At 33.8% G+C, this 22,038-nt stretch overlaps 1 protein-coding gene across 1 annotated transcript; it reads right to left on the reverse strand.

Moving 5' to 3' along the window:
- Positions 1–3,502: 3,502 nt before the first annotated feature.
- Positions 3,503–8,954, reverse strand: LOC110022425 (probable leucine-rich repeat receptor-like protein kinase At5g49770). Its single transcript, XM_020721358.1, has 19 exons — positions 8,724–8,954; positions 8,487–8,613; positions 8,312–8,383; positions 7,895–7,969; positions 7,713–7,784; positions 7,460–7,621; positions 7,270–7,344; positions 7,118–7,189; positions 6,972–7,043; positions 6,820–6,888; positions 6,671–6,745; positions 6,515–6,586; positions 6,254–6,388; positions 5,711–6,162; positions 5,481–5,624; positions 5,188–5,327; positions 4,623–4,842; positions 4,288–4,523; positions 3,503–4,115 (listed from the first exon to the last, which is right to left on the reverse strand). The coding sequence occupies exons 1-19, from the start codon at positions 8,815–8,817 to the stop codon at positions 3,630–3,632; spliced, it is 2,850 nt and encodes a 949-aa protein (XP_020577017.1). The 5' UTR covers positions 8,818–8,954; the 3' UTR covers positions 3,503–3,629.
- Between the last annotated feature and the right edge of the window lie 13,084 nt (positions 8,955–22,038).

Genomic DNA, 22,038 nt, shown 5'->3' on the forward strand with positions numbered 1-22,038 from the left:
AATGCATGCATTTCAAATTCTAAGTGAATTTTCTTAAAATCTTGCATTTGTGCTTCAAGAATTTTTTAACCTTTAATATTCTGCCTCAAAAGATGTTTTAGTATTTTAAAATGTGCATTTGCATCTTATGAATGCTTCAAATATCATATTGTGTCTTGCAAAAATAGATATTATTATGTATTTACTCCTTATAAATGCATAGAGTATCATGCTATAATAACTGGAATGACATAAATTCCTACGATTACATATGTGTGCCAATATTCATATAAAATACATGATATGGGCATGTTGAAATGCGTGCACAATCTCAAAATTATGAATATGCACAAGCCGCCGTGTCTATAAGGTTAGATTGTAAGTCACACTCACCTGGTCTGGTACTTCACTTAAGAATTAAAATTGACAAGTCTAGTAAATTTCTCAAAATTATGAATATGCACAAGCCGCCGTGTCTATGAGGTTAGATTGTAAGTCACACTCACCTGATCTGGTACTTCACTTAAGAATTAAAATTGACAAGTTTAGTAAATTTTAATAATGTTTAAATCACAAATATAAATATTTGTAAACCCAAATCACCTAGTATGATTATCCTCCTCATCTGGACTAAAGTTGACAAGGTTTATAAGGTTTTGAACTGATAAATTTTCAAGTAAATTGTAAACACGGAAAAATTATTGCGTACGGAGAAGGTACGCAGAGCTGCGTGCGCTCTCCGATCACAACCGTGCATCAATCATCTATGTATGTCAGTGGGTCTCACTTTTACTAAATTAAAAAAAAAATTAAAGGGATGGTTGACGTGCGGCTGTGATCGGAGAGCGCACGCAACTTGCGTACGCTCTCTGTACGTAATAATTTCTCGTAAACATGAGCGCTTCAAATGTTCTAATCGCTGACGATGGTCGTGTTGACTGAAAATCTCAATTGGATTGGTTAATTTCAAACTAAGTTTTTTAATCAACACTCAATTTAAATCTAAATCATTTAAGACTTAAAGCAAACTCTATCCATTTTTCACAACAATTTATCGAGGGTGACAAACTTTAATTGGTATATGCTCACGAAGAGCTAATTTCATATCAAGTGTGTCGTCACATACTTGAAGTAGTCTTATTCAGTAAGGACGTGACCTGAGTCCCTTATTGACATAATTTTGCTGTCAAATAACATCACAAACTAATATTTACGATCAGAGCTCTCTGACTAGGTGATTGTTGCCAAATTATCTCATTATATTACAGTCACTACCACATTTTGTATGTTCCCCAATGACTTTCTATCTTTTGAGTTATGAACAATAAAGATACAATTGATTCACATAAAATCTTCTATTAATTGGTCGACTTAAATTTGTCCCCTTAGACAAACATCCTCCCCATAATCCCTTGGATGATGCAACCTATCATTGCTAACAAAAATTCTTTAGTTATATTGGGTCGACTATCTAATCGAACTAAGTAGATCAGAGACCACGACGATTTTGGATGACAGAACCATGTGATCTTAATCAGGCTCGTCATTAAGCTTAAAGTGATAAATTTTTCAACGTAAAACTCAAGTCTACTGATATTATATGTTAACTATTTGGGGTTGAATAACTAGCCTTAATCGAAAGTGTTCCGCTGTTATCAGGAGGGATAATTAACCATAGGGGCTTGCACCAATGAGAAACCTCAAAACGCAAATCAAAAAGTCCTGGCAAAATGAGTGTGAACTCTCTGGTTAGTGTCTTATCTAGTATTATATCTGTCTTCTGAAAATTTGACCCTCAAAGCTCTCTTAATAAACAAATGCAAAGAGTTCGGAGGTAAAAATTTTAGGAGCCCATAGGATTGACATGTTAATTTTCAGGTCAAGTTCAAGATGCCCACAAACCCACACGAAACCCAAATAATTGAAACTTAGAAGTTAACCAAAATTTAACTTTGAATGACCATTGTTAAATGAGTTACTCAAGTCGAGTTTTAATACAATCATGTTGAAATTGAGTCGTTTGGTCAGACTAATTAACCCGTAAAGTAATGCCATGACTTAGTCTTAGACATCTATATCATTATTATAATGAATATACAACTTCAATATTCTTCGCAGAAGACTCCCAGTCAAGCAAATTACTCTTATTTTGTAGCTACGTCTGTCTTTCTTCATTGTCCTCCCATGCAATGCTCGTCCTCCTTTGTATTCTTGTGCGTGAAATGTCAAGCATCCAGTTTGACACGATATTTCAAGATAGCTTATTTAATTAACTAAGCTAATTTTACCAAGACCAACTCTATAAGATTTGAATCCCGTGTGTAATTTCCAAGCAATATTCTCATATTCATGGTCAAAGCAAAAAATTGTTATTCCTGTTAATGGGACTGGATCAACCAAATGGACTAGTCTGATCTCTCCCTCTCTCTCGTCAAATTACAGCCCTACATAAGCATTTCTATTTGGAGCATTTACATACATACCACCCAATTGCAACATGTTGTTACATATCTAACACCTTAGCATTTTTCTTTTTTTCTTTTTTTACATTTGTGCCACCTAAATCATTAATATCACATCAAAAATATCACCAACATAGCTTTCAAAAAGTGAAATTCGTCTTGTCATGTTAGGTAAGATGGCATGTATGTAATAATTAAAGTTTAGGTGTAAGATATGTCAATATCAAGGCTGTGAAAATTGTAGCGAAGGAAAAATCAAGATTCATTGGTTTAACCAATGTTGAACCAAAGACGTAACAATCACTAAAATAATAATATAATAATAATATAATAAATTAATAGTAAAAATTTCTTTGTTCCTTTTATCTTAAAAATAATAATATAATAATAATATAATAAATTAATAATAAAAATTTCTTTGTTTCTTTTATCGACTCGAAATAATTAAATAATAATATTTATTTATATCTTTTATATTAATTTTTATGTGTGTTAAACAAATGTAATTTTTTTTATTTTTTAAAATTATTTGAGTGGCATATTTATAAAAAATACAAGTTTAGATGTTATATATGTAAATAAATAAGTATTCCTAAAAATCCAGTTTATAGCTATTGTCTTTAGAAATTTTGTGTATGGAAGACTTAGGTGTAGAGTTTTACAGCCACGAAATTTCAAATCCTTGGCAACTGGAATTTTATAATATAAATATTCATGGAATTCCAAAATAAATAAATAAATATAAAAACAGTTCATTAGGACCGTGACCGGTTCGACGCTTTTAATGTTGGACCGCTGACCTAATGCAGGGATGGTTCTTAGCTCTCCCAAAATCGCAGCACCAACCGGTTCACGGTGGAACCGGTTGAACCGGCCGTTCAGCCCAATTTTTTAAACCGTGGTTATAACATAGGAATTGAGTGGTATGTATGTAAATCGTCCAATTCATAGTCAATGCCTCGTACAAAAATACAGATGGACCGGCATTAGATTTAAATTCCTATCCGTCTTCAGAGAAATGAATCACTTCCATCCAATTTTCATCAGTATAAACATGTTAATTTCTCTGTTATAGCTAATTCTAAAGAATTAGACGAAGAAAAAGAATTTTCACTCGTATGATACAGTCAGGATGACAATAAGCATTATGAACAAAACAATTTAATATGGTTATGGAAAGTAAGAGTATTATTTTGGTTCCAACTTTGTTGATAAAGAACTACCACTGTAAGCAAAAGAACTACCACTTACTTCCTTCTGAGTCATTATTTGATCATAGATATCGAAAGGATAAAGATCTATAGCATTTGTCGATTTTACGGTCGTATCCGCACTCAATCCTTCCTTTTTCAGCATAACCTCAATCTCCTTCACGACATCACTCATCGTCGGACGATCGGCTGCCGATTCCTCTAAACACAGCAATGCCAGCTCAACAAATCTTCTGAAGCCTACAAGATGCGTGGTTTCTCTAATGAGAGGATCCATTATTTCTTTCAGACCATAATAAACATCGTTTTTGTTCAGTGCAGACTTCACAACTGAAACTATATACTTTCCATTATGTATGGGTGGATCTCCAGTAATCAGTTCCAGCATTACCACTCCAAAACTATAAACATCACTCTTTTCTGTAAGTATTTGGGTCATGTAATACTCAGGATCAAGGTAGCCCTGTAAAGATTTCAGATTTTGTTAACTTTTGAAAAATGAAATGCATCTTTTCATGTATAGGTAAGGTGGCATAGGTGTTATAAATGTAAATACAAAAGAATTGAGTGGCATATATGAAAAATCTTCCTTTTTGATAACTAGTACCATAGTTGAGGGCAGCTGCTATACTTACTAGTGTTCCCTTCACTTGGGTGGAGATATGGCCAACTTCTCCGTCAGTCATTAACTTTGAGAGACCAAAATCTGCAACTTTGGCAATTAAATTTTCATCAAGCAGAATATTGGCTGATTTGATGTCCCTGTGAATTATGGGAGGATTTGCAAGTTCATGGAGATAAGCCAGTCCTCTTGCTGAATCCAGAGCAATCTGAAGCCTTCTCATCCAATTCAGTTGGATGCCTCTTCTTCCTTAAAGTTCATTATTCAATAAATTACGATCTTCATCAGTACAAGGGGGCAGTCAAATTGTATGGAAGAACATTGCCATTATAAGGTTAGAAAGCATACCATCCAAACTCTCTCTGAGTGTTCCATTGGGAACATACTCATACACCAGCATTCTCTCTCCCTGTTGAAAGCAAAAGCCTACAAGATCTACAAGGTTTTTGTGGTGAACCCTAGAAAGAAGCTCAATCTCGGTTTTGAACTCGAGACCACCTTGACTCGATCCGACCTTCGATCTCTTGATAGCGACCATCCTCCCATCGAGAAGTATTCCTCTATAGACCTGCAAGGGAGTAGAGAGATCAGATATATCACTGGCTGATAAAAGACTAAAGGGGCACTTATATACATACCACACAATTCTTATGTATTTACATAGCTAACACCTAAACATCCATATTTACACGTATGCCACTCAAAATTTGAACATACGTCAAAAATGCAACCATCACAACCTTTTCAAAGTGAAATGTACATTTTCATACAGAAGTTTATGACACCAGTGTGTTATGAATGGAAATATCAAACTTTGGGTGTTAGATGTGTAAATATACAAGAATTGTGTGGTATGTATGTAAATTTCCCATGACTAAAAAAGCCATTATCTGTGGTGTAGGATAAGAATTACCTTCCCATACCCTCCTGATCCAATGGCATTTATTTCTGGGAAATTGTTTGTGCACTTCTTGAGTTCTTCAAATGAAAAAAATCTGGCCCCCTTCAATTGAGGTGCTTCACCGCTATTTTCGAAACTTGCATCCCATGTTGCTGAAAAAAGCAAAGGGTTCGGAGTTTTAAGCATTTTTCATTTTGTTTTTATGAACTGCAACTAAAATTTCTTTTAAAAAAATGAAATGAAGTACTCGATCTCAATAAAAGTTGTTTGCAAACTAATGATTGTTAATAAAAAACAGAACATACCAAAAGGGTTGCTCATTTCAATGGCTTTTTTTGCCCGTTTCTTTTGCTGAAAAGCATAGAAAGCAGCACTAGCAAGCCCAAGAACAAGGAGTGCACAACCAACAGTCAATCCCACTATCAAACCAACATTTAAATGTGATGAAACTGCAGAAGTAATTGCAGTCAGTGATGCAATTAGAAATTATTCCATCTTAATTCTAAGATTGAGTCATAAATCAAATAGCAGTAACCTGGAAAAGAGTATGGAAACGCTCCAAAGTAGAACGGTCCATATACTGCAGGAGCTGCATACACGTTACCACTCAGATCAAGTTTTTCAAGAACATCCTTTACGCTGAAATAGGTTCCATTCAAGGGACAGAGTACTAGATGCACTTCCAAATATGAATCATTGTTAAAAAATGGATTTTGAAGAGAAACTGATCCCAAAGTTGGACCATACCGCTCCCAAATACTCTTCTCCAATAACTGGAATGCAGTCTCATTACTAAGATCTCGAAAATATGGGGCTCTAAAGAACATAATTCCCTCATATGGATGTGTACATGTATTATTTGTAGGGCATGATTTTCCGCCACATTTGGAAAGACCAGTTGAGTAGGTTGGTGAGAGTTCTTGTGAAAGCAAACAATAACTTGACCCTGATAAGAGAGCATTGCTGCACACAGGATTTCCACTGAGCCTGCCATCACAAGGAAAAATTGGAATTAGCAGATTTTGTATTGCCGTAAGGATTCCAAGGACAGCATATTAGATGCTGGAGATGATCTTACAAAATTGAATTGTTATAGCTCAAGCTAAGTGCTACCGATGTAAGATCATTGTTTTCGAAATTCACAATCTTTAGTTCTTCACTAATGTTGCTTCCCATGTCAAGAGTGCCGTTGAAAGAGTTGTTCTTAAGTATCCTGACGAAGAAATTTTGCAATTAGAAATTGAAAGAATACACTATTTGTGTGCTTCCCCATTTTTTCTTTCTCCTTGATTTCCACACTTTGTTATAAACAGAACTTTGTTCAAAAATCTGTACTTACACTTGCTGCAATCGAGGAAAAGTGAAGAGCTTTTGTGGAACTTGTCCATGAAGTCTTCCAGATTCAATAGCCCTGCAAGCCCCCAAGTAGTAGTGTCTCTCAATTGACAAAATCAAAAGCTTCAAAATTTCAGCAGAAATTTTGTGAGTAGCTTACAAAGTAGTTATGTTTTCATTTTCTGAAATCCATGCTGGAGCTTCAGAAGGATCAAAGGAGTTGTTGCTAAGATCCCTGAAATAATAATAACAATAGTTTCATTGAAAAGGAAAAAAGTAAATTCCCCATATACGCGGAAAGCTTCTTACACAACATTGAGGCGGTTCAACCCAGTTAGATTTGGCATAGGTCCAATTAAACCATTATTTGCTAGATTTCTGAAGAAGTAGAAACAAATTAATCCATTAGTTACTGACCAATATCAACATGCAATGGCTTTACAGTGGCCACGATAACTTACAGGACATGGAGACTGGTAAGATTGTTGATGTTGGAAGGAGCTGAGCCTCCCAGAAGATTATTGTCAAGACGTCTGTATTAAAAAAATATTCATTACAAGAAAATCCAACAAAGTTATGCCATAGTTATATGCATTGATACACTCACATAATCTCAAGCGTTTGCACTGTTCCAATGGAAGCTGGAATAGTTCCATCTAATTTATTTCTATCTAGAAGTCTGCCATTAGCAGCGATATGGAGTTAAAAGAACTTCATCTAAACACTGAAGCGATGCAAAGGTTGAAGATTGAATCTTACAAATGAATCAGGTGCATATTGGAGTTAAAAAGTTTTTCTGGGATGAGACCTGAAAGCCTATTCTTGTTTAAATGGCTGGCAGGAAGCATAAAATGTTAAAAAATATCATAATTGTGGATCTGGGTAATGGTGATTGATTGAATCCTTTATTTCAGATAATCTGAAACAATGAAGGTTTGGATTAACTCACAAGTGCTTCGTATTTACAAGCTGATCTAGTCCTGGAATTGAGCCATTAGAGACTGGCAAGGTCCCAGTCAGTTGGTTGTCTGCCAGGTCCAGCCAAGAGAGCTTTGAGAGGCTTCCTAGAGAAGCAGGTATGGTACCAATGAACTGGTTTGAATTCAGAGCCCTGGCGACAATAAATAAAGATGTCAAGCAAACCTAGTACATCCTCAAAGAAAATTAGTAAGAATTTTGGGGCATTAGTTAAAGCAACTTACAAAAATGTGAGCTGAGTTAGGTTTCCTAATTCACTGGGAATGGCGCCACTGAAGCTGCAACTTACCAGCATTCTATGTAATTATACAGTAAAAAATGAAGATAGTCAGCTTCAGCATTTCATAAAGTCTTAACCTTTCCATAAAAAATTAAAGGATTTGATAAACTAATTTAATAAGCTTACAAGGATTCAAGCTGTTGCAATTCCCCAACAGCTGGTGTAAGCTGGCCGCCTAGACCACTATTGTAGGAAAGATCCCTGCAAATCTCAAGATAAGCGCCCACAATCACTGATTCAGCAAACAAATCATTTCAAATGTATGATATAGAAAACCCTAAATTATCACACATCCAGCTCATCATCTATGTTCGACGAAACTTCGCATAATGGCAAGTGCAATATCGTCAATCAATTTCCTAACATCATATTTGTCTCTTTTGTTCGGCAAATCAAACTATGAGAAAAGAGATGAACTCTTTTTTTTTTATCGATATCATCTCCAATGATTGTGTTTTTGTGTGTATTGAAAAAATAATAATAATAAGAGTAATAATCGAAAATTGAGATTAAAAATCTACAAACTAAGAGAAGCAAACTCACAGAGTTTTCAGCGCAGTTAAAGTTGCGATGTCGCTGCTCAACTTTCCTCTAAGCCCCATGTTGTACAATTTCCTGAAACAAAAATTGAAAAGAAAAACTCAAAAGCTCAAATCAAATACCAGGCCAACAAAAACCAAATCTGACAATCGGGAATCAAATAGAACAAAGGTCTCACAGTTCCGTCACCCGCGAGCCACTGCAGGTGACTCCCTCCCATGGCTGCGATCCGCAGGGATCATTCGACCTCCCCCAGCCCGACGGCATGTTCTCGATGTAACCCATAAGAGCACGAAGTGCAGCAACTGAAACAAAGTCTCCATCATCTCTTAAGCATTTCCTTTTCTTCTAGCTATAAAAATCTATTGAATTTCCATTAATTAAGATTGATGAGAGGAAAGTAAAAGAAACCTACTATCTTGGTTAACAGTGGCCGCCGCACCGGCTTGAAGTCCGGCGATGACGCACGCCAAGTGAAGAAGCAGCGGTAAGTCTATTGGTTTTGCCATCGTTCGGAGAAGAAGAAGAGGAGGAAGGGTTCTCGAGTCTCATGTAGCCATGCGTGGAACAGGAAGAACAGAGCGGAGCGAACAGAGAAGAGGCTGCGGCCCACTGGAAATTTAAGAGAGATATACTAGTTCGGTGAAAAAACTATTATCAAATGTCGTTTTTTAAGAAAATCGCAAATACGAAGAAAAATCATAATTATTAGGGAATTTATAAAAATAACTACTAACATGATGGGGTTAAGGAAGAGGAGGAAGGAATAGCGGCGATGATATTTACTCGGAACAATTTGATGGATTTACATATGTAACACTTAGAAATTCATGTTATGTACATATTTCATACCCAAAATTTACTATTTACATATTTAACACCAAAAACATATTTGACGCCTCAAAAATGACACTTTGCCCTGTTTGAATGAACTTTGCATTCGGCGAAGCTTCTTTAAACGCGACATTTGTGGAACCGGAGCAAGGGATGCCAGATTCAAAAAGACAAAATAATGTCATTTCTGCTAACAAGTTTTGGTGAATGCTCTAGAGATGTTTTTTTCACTTCGTTTGAGTGAACAATGTGTAATATGTTTGGATGAATGAGTAGAAGTTAAACAATCGCTCGAATGAAGCCTTTGTTTCCCTTTGTTATCATCTCAGGCATTAGATTAGCTTTTTCCCGACTGTCACAGACCTTCGCCTACTTTCGATTTTGATCCATGAAGCTGGAAATCGAGGGTTCTTCATAACCTCTAGATTCCAATAATCAATACAAAAAATCTATTTATGCTAAAGCCCTGTTTAGGGTTACGACGCGGATTGGAAACACCAATCGGAGGTCTTGCCCTAGCAATGTGCTCCTCTCCCACGATCCTCTCTCTCACAATACTTGCCCTAAACTCTCTCGTGATTCTCCTGTATAGGGTTGCCTCTCTCGGTGTTCTCTTCTCCTTTTTTATCTACTATGCGGTTCTTTCTGAGTGTGAAGGTTCCTCTTCGTGCAATGTTTTGTGAGTTCAATGGTTCCTCTGTGTTGTGGTTTTTGTGTGGTGTTTCATCTGTGTTGTGGTTTCTCTGTGTGGTGGTTCATATGTGTTGTGGTTTATATGTGTGGTGGTTCCTTTGTATTGTGACACCTCTTCTTGTTGGGTAATCCTTACCTTAACTATACTACTATTTTTGTTTTTGGAAATTTGTACATTGCCGAGATTTTTGTGGGTTTCTCTTTCCAGTGGTTCCTTTGTGCAGTGCTTATTCTTCTTGTTGGATAATATGTACCTTAACTTTTTTTTGTTGCTTTTGATTATGCAAAGGACTTTATGCTCGAAAATTTAGTGTTTTGCTCTGTGCGGTGGTTCCCTTTCTTGTTGGTTAATGCCTATGTGCTCAAGAATTTTATAGTTTTTTATTTTGCAATTGTTTATGGTTAATTGGTTTTTGATTTTTGTTGGATTTTGCAATTTTTTGGAATCCTACATGTGATGACATGGAAATGGGTATTGGTTTTTGATTGATGTTGGATTTCAGTTTTATGCTTGCTCTTTTAAGTTCTTGATTAGTGAAATCTCTACTGGCTTTGAATGCATGTTCAAAGGCTTGTAATCACGTGCAAAAGGGTATCTTTTGGTTGATGGTGGATTATGTACATGTGGTTGATGTTGGCTTATGTTGTTTGTGTGGTAGATGTGAGGGTGGATGTGTTTGTGTTGAAGGATATGGATGTGGTGGTGAAGGGTGGTTGGTGCGTGGATGTGGAGGTGGAGGTGGTAGTGTTTGGAGGTGTTTGTGTGTGGGTGAAGTGGATTTATTTAGTGATGGTGGATGTTTTTGTGTGTGGGTGAGGTGGTGGTGGGTATATTTGATGTGGTTGTGGATGTGTTGGTGATAGTGAATGTGTTTGAAGGTGGTGATTATGTGGTTGTATATGCGTTGATTAGTTTGTTGGTGTGTGGAGTTGTTGGTGTGTACAAGTAGTTGTGTTATAGATGTGTTATGTGTAAAGGTGTTTGTAGTACTTTGTGTGTGTGGAGATGGCGACATCAGTTATGTGTAGGTGTTGTGATGCAGAGGGGCAATAATTATGTTATTGTGGTATTCTTTTCTCTTTCTAAGCTGAGTTAAATATTTTTTTATGGGAAATGTTTATGTTGATTAGTTTTTTTCATGATAATATACACAATAGTTAAGACAAAAGAGGTTGGTTCATCTTCAATGTGGGATAGGAACACCAAAATGATATTTTGTGACATATGCCTCAAGGAGGCCGAGAAGGGAAATAGACCGACAATCTATTTCAACGATGAGGGATGAAAAAATATCATCAAAAAATTTAAGGAAAGTAATGATAGAGAGTATGATAGGATGAAGTTGAAAAATAAATTGTATTAGTTGTAAAAGGATCGAAAATTATGGAAAGAATTAAAGCAAGGAACCACAAGTTTGTGATGGGATCTGATAAAGCGAACAATTGATGATTCTGATGAGTGATAGGCTGAGAGACTAATAGTGAGTATTTTTTAAACGTTCACTACTTTTGTTCATTATTTAATTTTTTTTTTCAAGTCCATTAACATCTCAATTGAATTTGTAGGTGATGCCGGCAGCTAAAAAAAATTAAATGCAGCGACATCGATATTGAGTGAGAAGAAAAGTTAAATTGTATGTTTGGCGGTATCGTAGCCACAAACAACAATGCATGTGCCCTCAGTGGGCATGAGTTTGGTGGCACACCTACAAATTTGGCAGTTGACCAAACAAGTGATTCTGATGAAGTCCTCAGCCTGAATCACAATGAGGTCGAATCCACTAGTCGATCAAAGCGGCCCAGAATAGAGAAAAAGAATAAAGAGGGAGTTGCTTTCATTAAAAGTCGGATGGCACAGTTGATTGCTTCAAGCACTAATGACCCTAGCCCACCATAAACAACATATGTCTAGCAGTTCTGTGAATTTTAGAGGCAACTACAGAAACTTATGAAAACATGTCGCTGTATTTTTTTCTCTATGAAGTTTCTTGAAGATCCGACCCGGAGAGAATTTTTCATTATGATGGTTGATGACCGTAGAATGGATTACCTACGTTATTTTCATGGGAACAGTAGCGCTTAAGAAACAATTTTTTTCACTACATTCTTGTGGGACATTTCATATTTGTTATTTGTTTATTTATTTTCGGCATGTTGTTTTGGACATTTTTCATTATATGCTTATGGATTTTCGTATTGCTTTGGACATTTATATTACTTTGAAAATGTCACTTTACCTGAGAGTTTTTCATTTTTGTTATGTTTTTTATTTACTTCAATAATGTTTTTTTTTTATGTTTGTTTTGTTCATAGCGCTATATGATTGTAGCTAATTTGTTATGCTTATGTGTTAGCTACTTCGACGCGTACCACAATACATGGATGCTAATAGAGAAAGACGTAGAATAAGAGTTGTAGATGCAGTGTGTTTGATGTACGAGTATTATAACTCGTACATAGAAGCTCCCCTCGCATGACATGCTTCTATGTTGGCAACAAATGGGTTGAGGAGCTACTAGTGGGCCACCCTATGAGGTTTAGCAATATGTTCTACATGTCACGAGCGGTATTCATTGATCTGTTGGAGGAACTTCACAGAAATCATGGACTTCATGGCTCCACTGGGACGACTTCACGAGAGGCGTTATAATAACCTTCTACATATTATTGCAAAATGAATCAATGTGAGGAGTTGTGGAATGAATTTGTCTTTTTTCATCAAAATCATAAAGTCAACAGATCCTACATTCGAACAGACCCCTACGAAGATTTTGGACGGTGTGCGGTATATGTCAAACTTTTAAGTAATTTCTTCTATTTAGTACATTCAACTTTCATATGAATAGAGTGATTGCATAATGTTTTGTTATCTTTTTAGAATTATATTGGAGCAATTGATGTAACACACGTGGATGCACGTGTTCCAAACAATGAGAAAATGACATTCATTGTCGTTGTGGGTTACCGAAATAGAATATCATGGTTGTATGCAAATTCAAAAAGTGCTTTATTTTTGTCATGATCGGTTGGGAGGGCAGTGCATATGACAGTCAAATTTTCAAATCTGCAAGGCAGAATAAGAAATACAACTTCCCACATCCACCCACATGTTCGTTTTAGACCAACCTGGTCCCTTTTTTTACTTTAACACTAATCATTCTATTCATACCAGGTAAATTTTATTCATCGATACTGGGTATCCATTGCAGTGAGGGTATCAGAAGCCTTATCCTGATATGAGATACCACATAACTAATTTTGAGAGAGCCAACAAAGTCATGAAGGGCAAGAAAAAAATGTTCAACAAAAGGCACTCCTACTTATGCAGTGTCATTGTGAGGAATTTTGGTGTTTGAAAGAATACATGGTTATACTTTACGATATGCCAACTAACTCTTTTCTCAAAAAAATGTAAATTGTGATTGACACAATGACTCTCCACAAATATATTTGACAGCATCCTTCCCACAATGACATCGACTTCCTTAGGGCGTGCGACGATCATGCACATGTCCCTATTGAGGCATATGAGTATCAGCTTGAACAGTCTTTGTCACAAGTCAAAAATGATATTCCTGAGACCTGCATTCATGCTGAGGAAGGTGTAAGCGAGATGGCCAAGTTGAGGGAACGAATTATGGATGTGATACTTAAAGGGTGATTGGAAGGCATGTTACTTTTTGTTTCTATTGATTGTAATGATTATTGAAGACAATCACTATTTATTATATCAGTGTTTTTATACAATTCATGTATAATTCTGTTCATTATGCTTTTGATATTCACGGTGGTCATTTTCTTATTTAAGTTGTATATGTTTATCCTCCTTTTGCATTTTTTTTTCTTTTTGTGGGTTTTCTAGGTCTATAGTGAGATATTTGATCTAATGGGTTTATCTAGATGATCTGTATGTTGCTATTGGTTGGTGTCATATGTGAAATTCTAATGAAGAAAACCAAGTTCCTCTCTTTTTTTTTGGTGTTATGAATTTTGAGATTTTTCTGGATGGTTTTTTTTGATGATATGCATATGTGACATCAATGAACTTGGTATTACATGGATTAAATACAATTAAGAATAGTTTTTTTTATAAAGTATGTTGTCCTCTTATAGTGGCAGATTCGTTGGTTTACATATCGAGTTCTTTGAGACCTCATAACTGCATAAAACTTTAAATAATTACTTTTGTTATTAATTTTTACTAGTGTCATGTATAAAAGTTTGTGCTTCTAAGCCTTTAAGAAGGATGAACTTGAGCATTTCTGGTACCTCCGGATGATTGCACTGCTATTGCAGACTTTAGTGTTTTCTGCTCACTTCAGGTCAACCACACAGCTACGCGAGACAATTTTGCAGGCGCCCATAGATAATCACAAAAACTGTGACTATTTTTTATGGTTAGATGAGTTAGAAGATTCCACCTTCGAGAGTGAACGACATGGAGAGTATCCCTGGACAATGACTTTTCTCGTGACATATGCTTTCTATATTTTAAAAATAATATAAAAATAATATTATCATATTATTAATTATTATTTTGAATAGTCTTTTTCTTAATTTTATTAGTCATGCTACTCACTATTTAGTAAAGTGTCTGTCTTTGTTTTATAATATTTTGCAATGAATATTTGCTCTCAAGTATCAAAATGTACAGGTATGAACAGTTTTGTTGCATTCAGCATTATCATACAGGGGTAGAATAATCATTTATCCAAAAATAGTTGCAGCACAATTATTTTCAAACTACAAGAAACAAACAAACATTCAGCTTATTTGAAGCAACTTACTGTGGCAGTTGTTGTGCAACAGCTTATTATTAAGCTACAACTCCTCAAATAGACCCTAAATTTCTAAATAAGCAAATTATCATCATCATTTTAACTTTAACTGTACCATCTATTCACCCTCTCCTCTCACCTCTTCATCAATACACTTAGGCCACCCTACATCCCCCATAGATATCATCCTCATGACACAAAAGCCAAGCTCTAGCGTCACTTCGGAGATGGAAGCTGCTATATTACTTATTGATGATTTATGATTTGACCAATATAAATAAGAATTTTAACTTACATTTTGTGTAGTATGTTATGCATTATTAAGTATTAAGTGGGTCAAGCTCTAGAATATTAGCTTTTCATTATTTTATTTATGTGGCCCACTGTCATTTATTTTAATATTAATTAATTAATTACTTAAAAAGAAAAGGTCATGTCTCTTCATAATAGACAATGTATCATTTTGCTTTAATTAGTTAATTAAATTATCTTAAATAGAGGATCATGTCTCTTCCCAATAGACCTCGTATCCTTTCGCTTTAATTAATTAATTAATCTTATTGGTCAATAATCACCTTGATGGAGAGTGGTTAATAATAGATAGCTAAGAGAAATGTTGTCACTTCTCAAGAGACACTTATCTTTCTCTGATAAATAAGATAAGGGTCGTCTCTCTCCTAAGAAGTAATGTATATTTTCTCTCTATCAGAAAACACAGAAAAAATAAAGGATTAAAGAGAGAAATTTCATCTCTTCAGATTGAATTCTACAATAATGAATTCAAAAAGTACATAAAGAAATAAGGATTAGAGAGAGAAATTTCATTTCTTCATATCGAATTCTACAATCATGAATACAAGTATGTTTATCTTATTTATGGTACGTGAAAATCATGAATTCAAATATCTTGGTCATTATGTGTATTATGTGTTTCGGGTCATGAAATTGTATTTTTTTAATTTTAAAAATCCTAACATAAACATTCATCATTTTAAACTAAATTTAGGATTAGTAAACTAGTAACTTGACATGTTTGAGAATTGACTCGCTCCCTGTGGGATCGAGACACTGACTCATAATCTTTATATATGTATGTATACTTGCATGATATTGTGTGTTCATCACCTCAACACAGATCAATTGCATGAATCAAAATGAGTCCCAAAGAGATCAAAAATGGCTATAGCAGTTGAATGAATCGAGCCATCAGTTTCGGTTTCGGGTTCTGAACAATGTCTGATCGGACTCAAGCATCTATGATAGGGAAAAAGATAACCAAACATTACAGATAATTACAAAGGAAAACAAAAGTGTCAATTTTTTTCGTTTCAAATAAGTTTTAGGTGTTAGGAATATAAATAAAAATTTTGGGTGTGAAATATGTAGATACATAAGTTTCCAATTGTCATGTATGTAAATCCCCCAAAGATTTAAACATGCATCATTCAATTCATATATTTAATAACTATTAAAACAAGTTATTATAATATATAATTGCACTATTAAAAAATTGATAAGAAAAAAAAAACTTTGAGTTTTGGCATGCTTTATGGACTATCAAAAAACTTTTTTTAGAAATGTCTTTTCGTCTATCATTAAAAAAAAGTTAATATGTCCATATATAAAATAATGTATACTTTTAAATATACATATATTTCATATGATATAGATATAAAAATAAATATAAAAATAGATATTTGATATATATAAATAGATAAATAAATGCATGATATGCATGTCAATCTCCTTTTATTTATTAAGAAAAAAAAAGGACAGCGTTATCATCTGTCATTGACTTTTATACCTTGTCATCTTCGAAAATCATTCATGGTAATTAATTAATTTATTATTTTATTTATTACTATGAAATCTAATCTCTCCCTTAATCCTCTTAAGATTAACTTATTACAAAAATTGTGGCACTAATCTCAGGTAATTGAGCCTTGTGACCAACTACATAACAAGGTAAGAAGTCAGAAGCCGCGTGGACTACATGTTTTTATGTTGTGGGGATGGCATGGTCATTAATTGAAATCCCAAATTCCAAAATAAAATGAGATAATTAGTTAGTGGAAGCTTCGTGGACGCTGACTAGGCCTGGGTCCCACCTTTGACAGGAGCCAGTAACCATCCTCTAGTTGATATTTGTTGGCATTATTTTGGTTAATAATGTGCGTTCAATAATGTATTAATTTTATCGGAGAAAAAAAGTCAATATTAATTTCAATAATAGGAGAAAAATTTACGTCCAGGCACTATAAGTTTGGACGGCCAACCGCCAGACATCATGTTGTCACATATATCGGCGTCGGGCGACGTGACGCCCGGAGGTTGGTTATTCTACGTGCGGACATCCGGATGCAACACAAAGAATAGCTTTGCCGAAACAATAATAGCGAAGAAAACCATGTAAAAATTCATTGCATGTAACATAGATATGAAAAACTTACAAATAATTATTTTATTTGTAAAGTTAGCACATTTCTCTTCTATATAATCTCTGACACAGCTCAGGAAGCAAAGAAAGACTCTCCCTTAAAGGTTTCCACAAAAGGAGGAAGACAACTTTCAAGAATGCCCTCAAAATCTCTCACAAACTCTCTTCTTTCAGCCTCCAAGTCTACTCTGATACATAACTCCAATTTTGTTCACTACTTTGAGGTTCACAACTTCATCACCCATTGTCATCATAATTATTGACACATGACATAACTTATAAGACAAATGCAAGCTCTCAACATAATTTATCTCTAATAAAAATGATACATAGTAACACCTATAAGATAGATGTAAGTCATGAACATATTCTCTTATATGGCTAGCACATCATATCAATATCAACATCCATACCCACATGCTACTTTTCATTGCCAATAATACCAAAACATCATCACCAATCAAGATGATCTACATTGTTGACATTAACTCTTAACTTTTGACATCAAATTCTACATTCTTTTTTAACTTCATGTTTTCTAGTTTTATGTTCTAAAATTACAACAATCAAATAAACCATAAATAATCTTCTGAAAATGACTCTAATATCTCAATGCACTTTAATCTTTTATCATAGAATTTATTCTCTATAGTTTGTCAATTATATTACATCAATATATTATCCAATCAAAAGAAAAAGGTCATGGGCAATGGACAATATATAATACAAGGAATATTACAACTAAGTCAAACTTCGATTTCATATCTTAACAAGTTTTTCGGATAAACTTTTGTGTCTCGCAGTTTTTTTTATATCTATGTGTGAGCTAGATCTTCATACCAGATTAAAATATTGAATATATGTCTCTATTATCTTGAATATTCTAACATATAATAAAATTATTAAAATGTATTCAACCCATTCACTCATGCATGACCTCTTCTGCCAATCATGCATGCTTCTAACAATGTAATATTCTAAGAATTGGGGCTACGTTTATTATATCACTCAAGAGAGGGAAGAAGATATGATATTTAATTTAATTTTTGTTAATATAATATTTAGAACTTAATCAAACATAATTGGCAAAAGTTAAGAGAAAAATGGCTCTTGGCATGACCGAACATGTATTGTCACCCCAAAAAAAATATTTCATCCGGACACCGCACTCAAAGCACCGGAGGCCACATAATGACATGTATAACGACGTGGCCGCCGGTGCTTTTCTCGTCACCCCACCCCTCCCCAAAAACCCCAATTTCAAGATTTATCCTATTTTAATATTTTTAAACTTTATTTCTTACTAAAATATAAGGTGTGCCCTCTTTAAAGTTTTTTAAATGCCCTAATAATAAGAATCGAGTTTCAGCTAACTTTTTTTATTTTGATTGCATTTTGAAAGTTGAAATTCAACCTATATATTTTTACGCTTAATTAAGGTCCATTGATTGTTTGAATTTTTTATTATGTTAACAAAAAAATTATATTTGTTGAATTATATATACATATATATGTATGTATATATGTATATATGTATGTATGTATATATGTATATATATGTATGTATAATGTATGTATATATGTATATATGTATGTATGTATATATATATGTATGTATATATATACATGTATGTATGTATATGTATATGCATATGCATATGTATTTATGTATTTATGTATGTATGTATGTATATGTATGTATATGCTTATGCATACATGTACATTTATATACATATACATATACATACATACATATACTTACATATAAATATACAAATACATACAACCTTGCAAAGCCCATCTCCACCATTCTCCAGCCACCATTTCCACTGCCTGAGCTTAATTTTCCCATTAAAAATCAAGATCTTGCACGGCCATCCCTCAAACTCAATCAAAACTCCCAATTTATTCACTCTTTAGCTTTAACATAGCAAGAAAGGAAACTCTCCATTGAAATTTCCCCTTCCAGAGCCCTCTGCACTAGATCTAGACCAAAGCCGAACCACCGTTGATCGAAATCATACATAGACCCTGTACCAGAGGAAGGTTCCAGTTCGAGCACGTTTGTAGGACTACAAATAAGCTTCTGCAACCATTCGATTGAGACCTCACCTCTCGGAAAATGGTATGGGTCGAATTACCTAAATTTGGCCTCGGTTTGGACTTTTGTGAAGTAGATTTATATCTTATTCTCATATGCATTTTACCGTATAGATAGGTTCACCTTGACGAGATGAAGCTTTATGATCAAAACTTTCATGATTTGGTTGAGAATTAAAAGATAAATTAGGATTAAAAAATGAACAATTCTCGGGTTGGGGCACTTGGGGTTGATGACCATGAGCCGTTGGATCGCGCGTGTATTGAGTGGATGGTTGAGATTGCGGTGGACGAATGGTTGATCCGTGAACAACGGGCCGAGTCAATTTTTGACAAAGATGGCGACATAGAATCAAGGCACGACGCTTGCCTCTTCAACCAGTACAAGGAATGGCGCGACAGCCACGTGGATAAGTAGAAAAATTAGGGTATTTTTTATTTAATTAATTCATAAAACTTTAAAAATACATATTTTGGTGTATAAAAATGTATATATATATATATATCCTAGTGCTCAGCGAATAGAGGAAAATAATGTGAAAAAAAAATAATTTCTTTATATTTATTTTAAAATTAGGTAAATACTCTAAAACTTGTTTTAATTATAAATAATTAAATAATAATAAATAATAGGAAATTTGGGGGATTCATTCTTCACATTCTTAGAGATGTTCTTTGATTTTTTCAAAGTCAGAGAGCATCTTTAACATGGTAAAACCTAATTTTTAAGGTAAATCACCATTATTTTCTTAAAATAATTATAAAAAATTAAATATAAGTAAGTAAAATATAAAAATGAGTTTGATAGGTTCACTGTGGTCAGAGGGACCTAGGAAAAATAAAAATAAAAAATTAAAACTTAAAATCTATTTTTCTATTTTAAAATTAAGAAAAATACAAATTAATTCAAATAATTACCTAATTAGGCCAAATTAAAGTTTACCACTTCATGAGTCTCCTGTAAAAATCCGATGGCCACTAAAATTTTTTTTGACATAAAAATAAATTTTCTAAGTAAATTTGATTTTTTTAAAATAATTATATAAATTTAAAAATATATATAAAAAAATAAAAAGTAGTGTAGGGTATTTCTTGTGACTAGGGGTACCTATGAAAAATAAAATTGAAGTTAAAATAAATATTTCATTTTTGACCTATTTTTCACTTTAAAAATTATTAAAAATAAAATAAAAAAGAGAAAAATATATAATAATTTTCTCTTAGTTCTTGGAGATTAGAGAGACTTATAAAAATATAAAAAAGAATTTTAACAATAAAAATATATTTTTCTATTTATTTATTCATTAAAAAGGTCATTTAATAAATATAAAAAATTAAAATATAGTTAAAAAATTCATGAGATTTGTTCCTAGTAGTCCTCTGACCTAAATGAATCTCTAATAAATTTTTTAAAGATAGAAAATATTACTTTATTTAGTTATTTTGATCATCTTTATAAAATTCTTTTTTTCAATTTAAAATGATTATATAAATTAAATCAAAATCAAAAAAAGACACAAATTCTCCATTGATGTTTTATTTGATCCATGAGTGGGGTAATAGTAAATTTTCAAGGTCATTTGAGTTAAATTTAGAAAATTATGAAGTAGGAGGCCATAAGGACAAACGATAATTTTGGGAATCCCTTACCCCAATTAAGATTTAAGACTAAACTAAGAGGGTAAATGTGTAATATTCATCATAATAAACCCTTTCGAATGTTTGAAACATAAGGGTTTAAGAGGTAGAAACCAACTCATTACTTTTTTATAAGGGTAAAATTGTAATTTTCCTAAATTATTGTGCTTGGAAGTTAACCTATTTGGATGATCCTAAGGTACCCCCCCCCTCCCTCCTAGGGTCCCCCCCCCCCTCCTCAATAGGTGATTAATGCAATCTTTCAATAAGAATTAAATCCATTTAATTCAACATCTTTGAATATTACAAATTTATCCACAAAAGAAGACTTAAGGGCTTAGTAGTAAATTAGGCCTGATTTAAATTTGCTTAATGAGGTCTAGAAAAGGAAACTTGATCAATCGTGAATACTTTCAAAGCACTGCAAGCCTAACTTTAATCATAAGTTCAATATTCTTAATGACTTGAACTAGCCCTTCAAGGCATCCACTTATATAACTCTTAAAACAAAACATCAAGTGAATGTCTAAGTACCCCGCTCATAAGATAATTAAAACATCAAGATTCATTGAGCACATGACAAGTTAATTCTCACTGAATCAAAATTTAACTTCAGATGCTTAATTGAACAACATTATAAGTTCAAATGAACTTGAAACGGTTCAAGGGGTTTTAAGAGTTACAACTGAACCGTATATTATCCCCCAAACTTTTATGATCTTTTGGATATTTTGAAGGACAACTGAAGCTATTATGCTTTGTTCAAGATAATCATCCTTAAAAATTTAGGGGCCCACCAAGTTATGCCTCGGGACCCAATAATTCACCTAAATCAATAAAAATGCCCTACACTACTTAACTTACATTAATTGACCCAATGCTCAAGGATTTGAGTCTTCCCTTAGTTATTTAAATCATTTTGAGTAACTAGGGATATTTGTTTTTGCCTCATATGGATCATCAGGCTTGTGTAAGTCTGAGACATAGGTGGCTAGGGTGATGACAATAATGCTAATATGTGCTAAACAATAGATACGACGTGAGATTTAGAATAATATCTTCAACATCAAGGACCTTCAATAAAGGGAGAGTATAAGAACCGATGATAATATTCGTTGGCTCTTGATGAGATTGTTGCCCCTCATACTCTTATGTTGTCTGTAGTCCTAGCTCGATCAAAGTAATTAACCTGTGAGCTACACTGCCTTGCAAACTATTTACAAAAATGAAATTTTTTTGCCCGTTAAATT

This window comes from Phalaenopsis equestris, unplaced genomic scaffold, assembly GCF_001263595.1.
Source record: "Phalaenopsis equestris unplaced genomic scaffold, ASM126359v1 Scaffold000189, whole genome shotgun sequence".
In the NCBI taxonomy this organism is placed as follows: domain Eukaryota; kingdom Viridiplantae; phylum Streptophyta; class Magnoliopsida; order Asparagales; family Orchidaceae; genus Phalaenopsis; species Phalaenopsis equestris.

What these genes read in the sequence shown, in the direction of transcription:
- LOC110022425 (XM_020721358.1), bottom strand. Translation starts at nt 8,817, where the DNA reads ATGGCAAAACCAATAGACTTACCGCTGCTTCTTCACTTGGCGTGCGTC. An exon ending in GGCCACTGTTAACCAAGATA is followed by an intron (nt 8,614 to 8,723) that starts GTAGGTTTCTTT and finishes ACTTTGTTTCAG; the next exon opens with TTGCTGCACTTCGTGCTCTT. An exon ending in GTGCAAACGCTTGAGATTAT is followed by an intron (nt 7,044 to 7,117) that starts GTGAGTGTATCA and finishes TTTTTAATACAG; the next exon opens with ACGTCTTGACAATAATCTTC.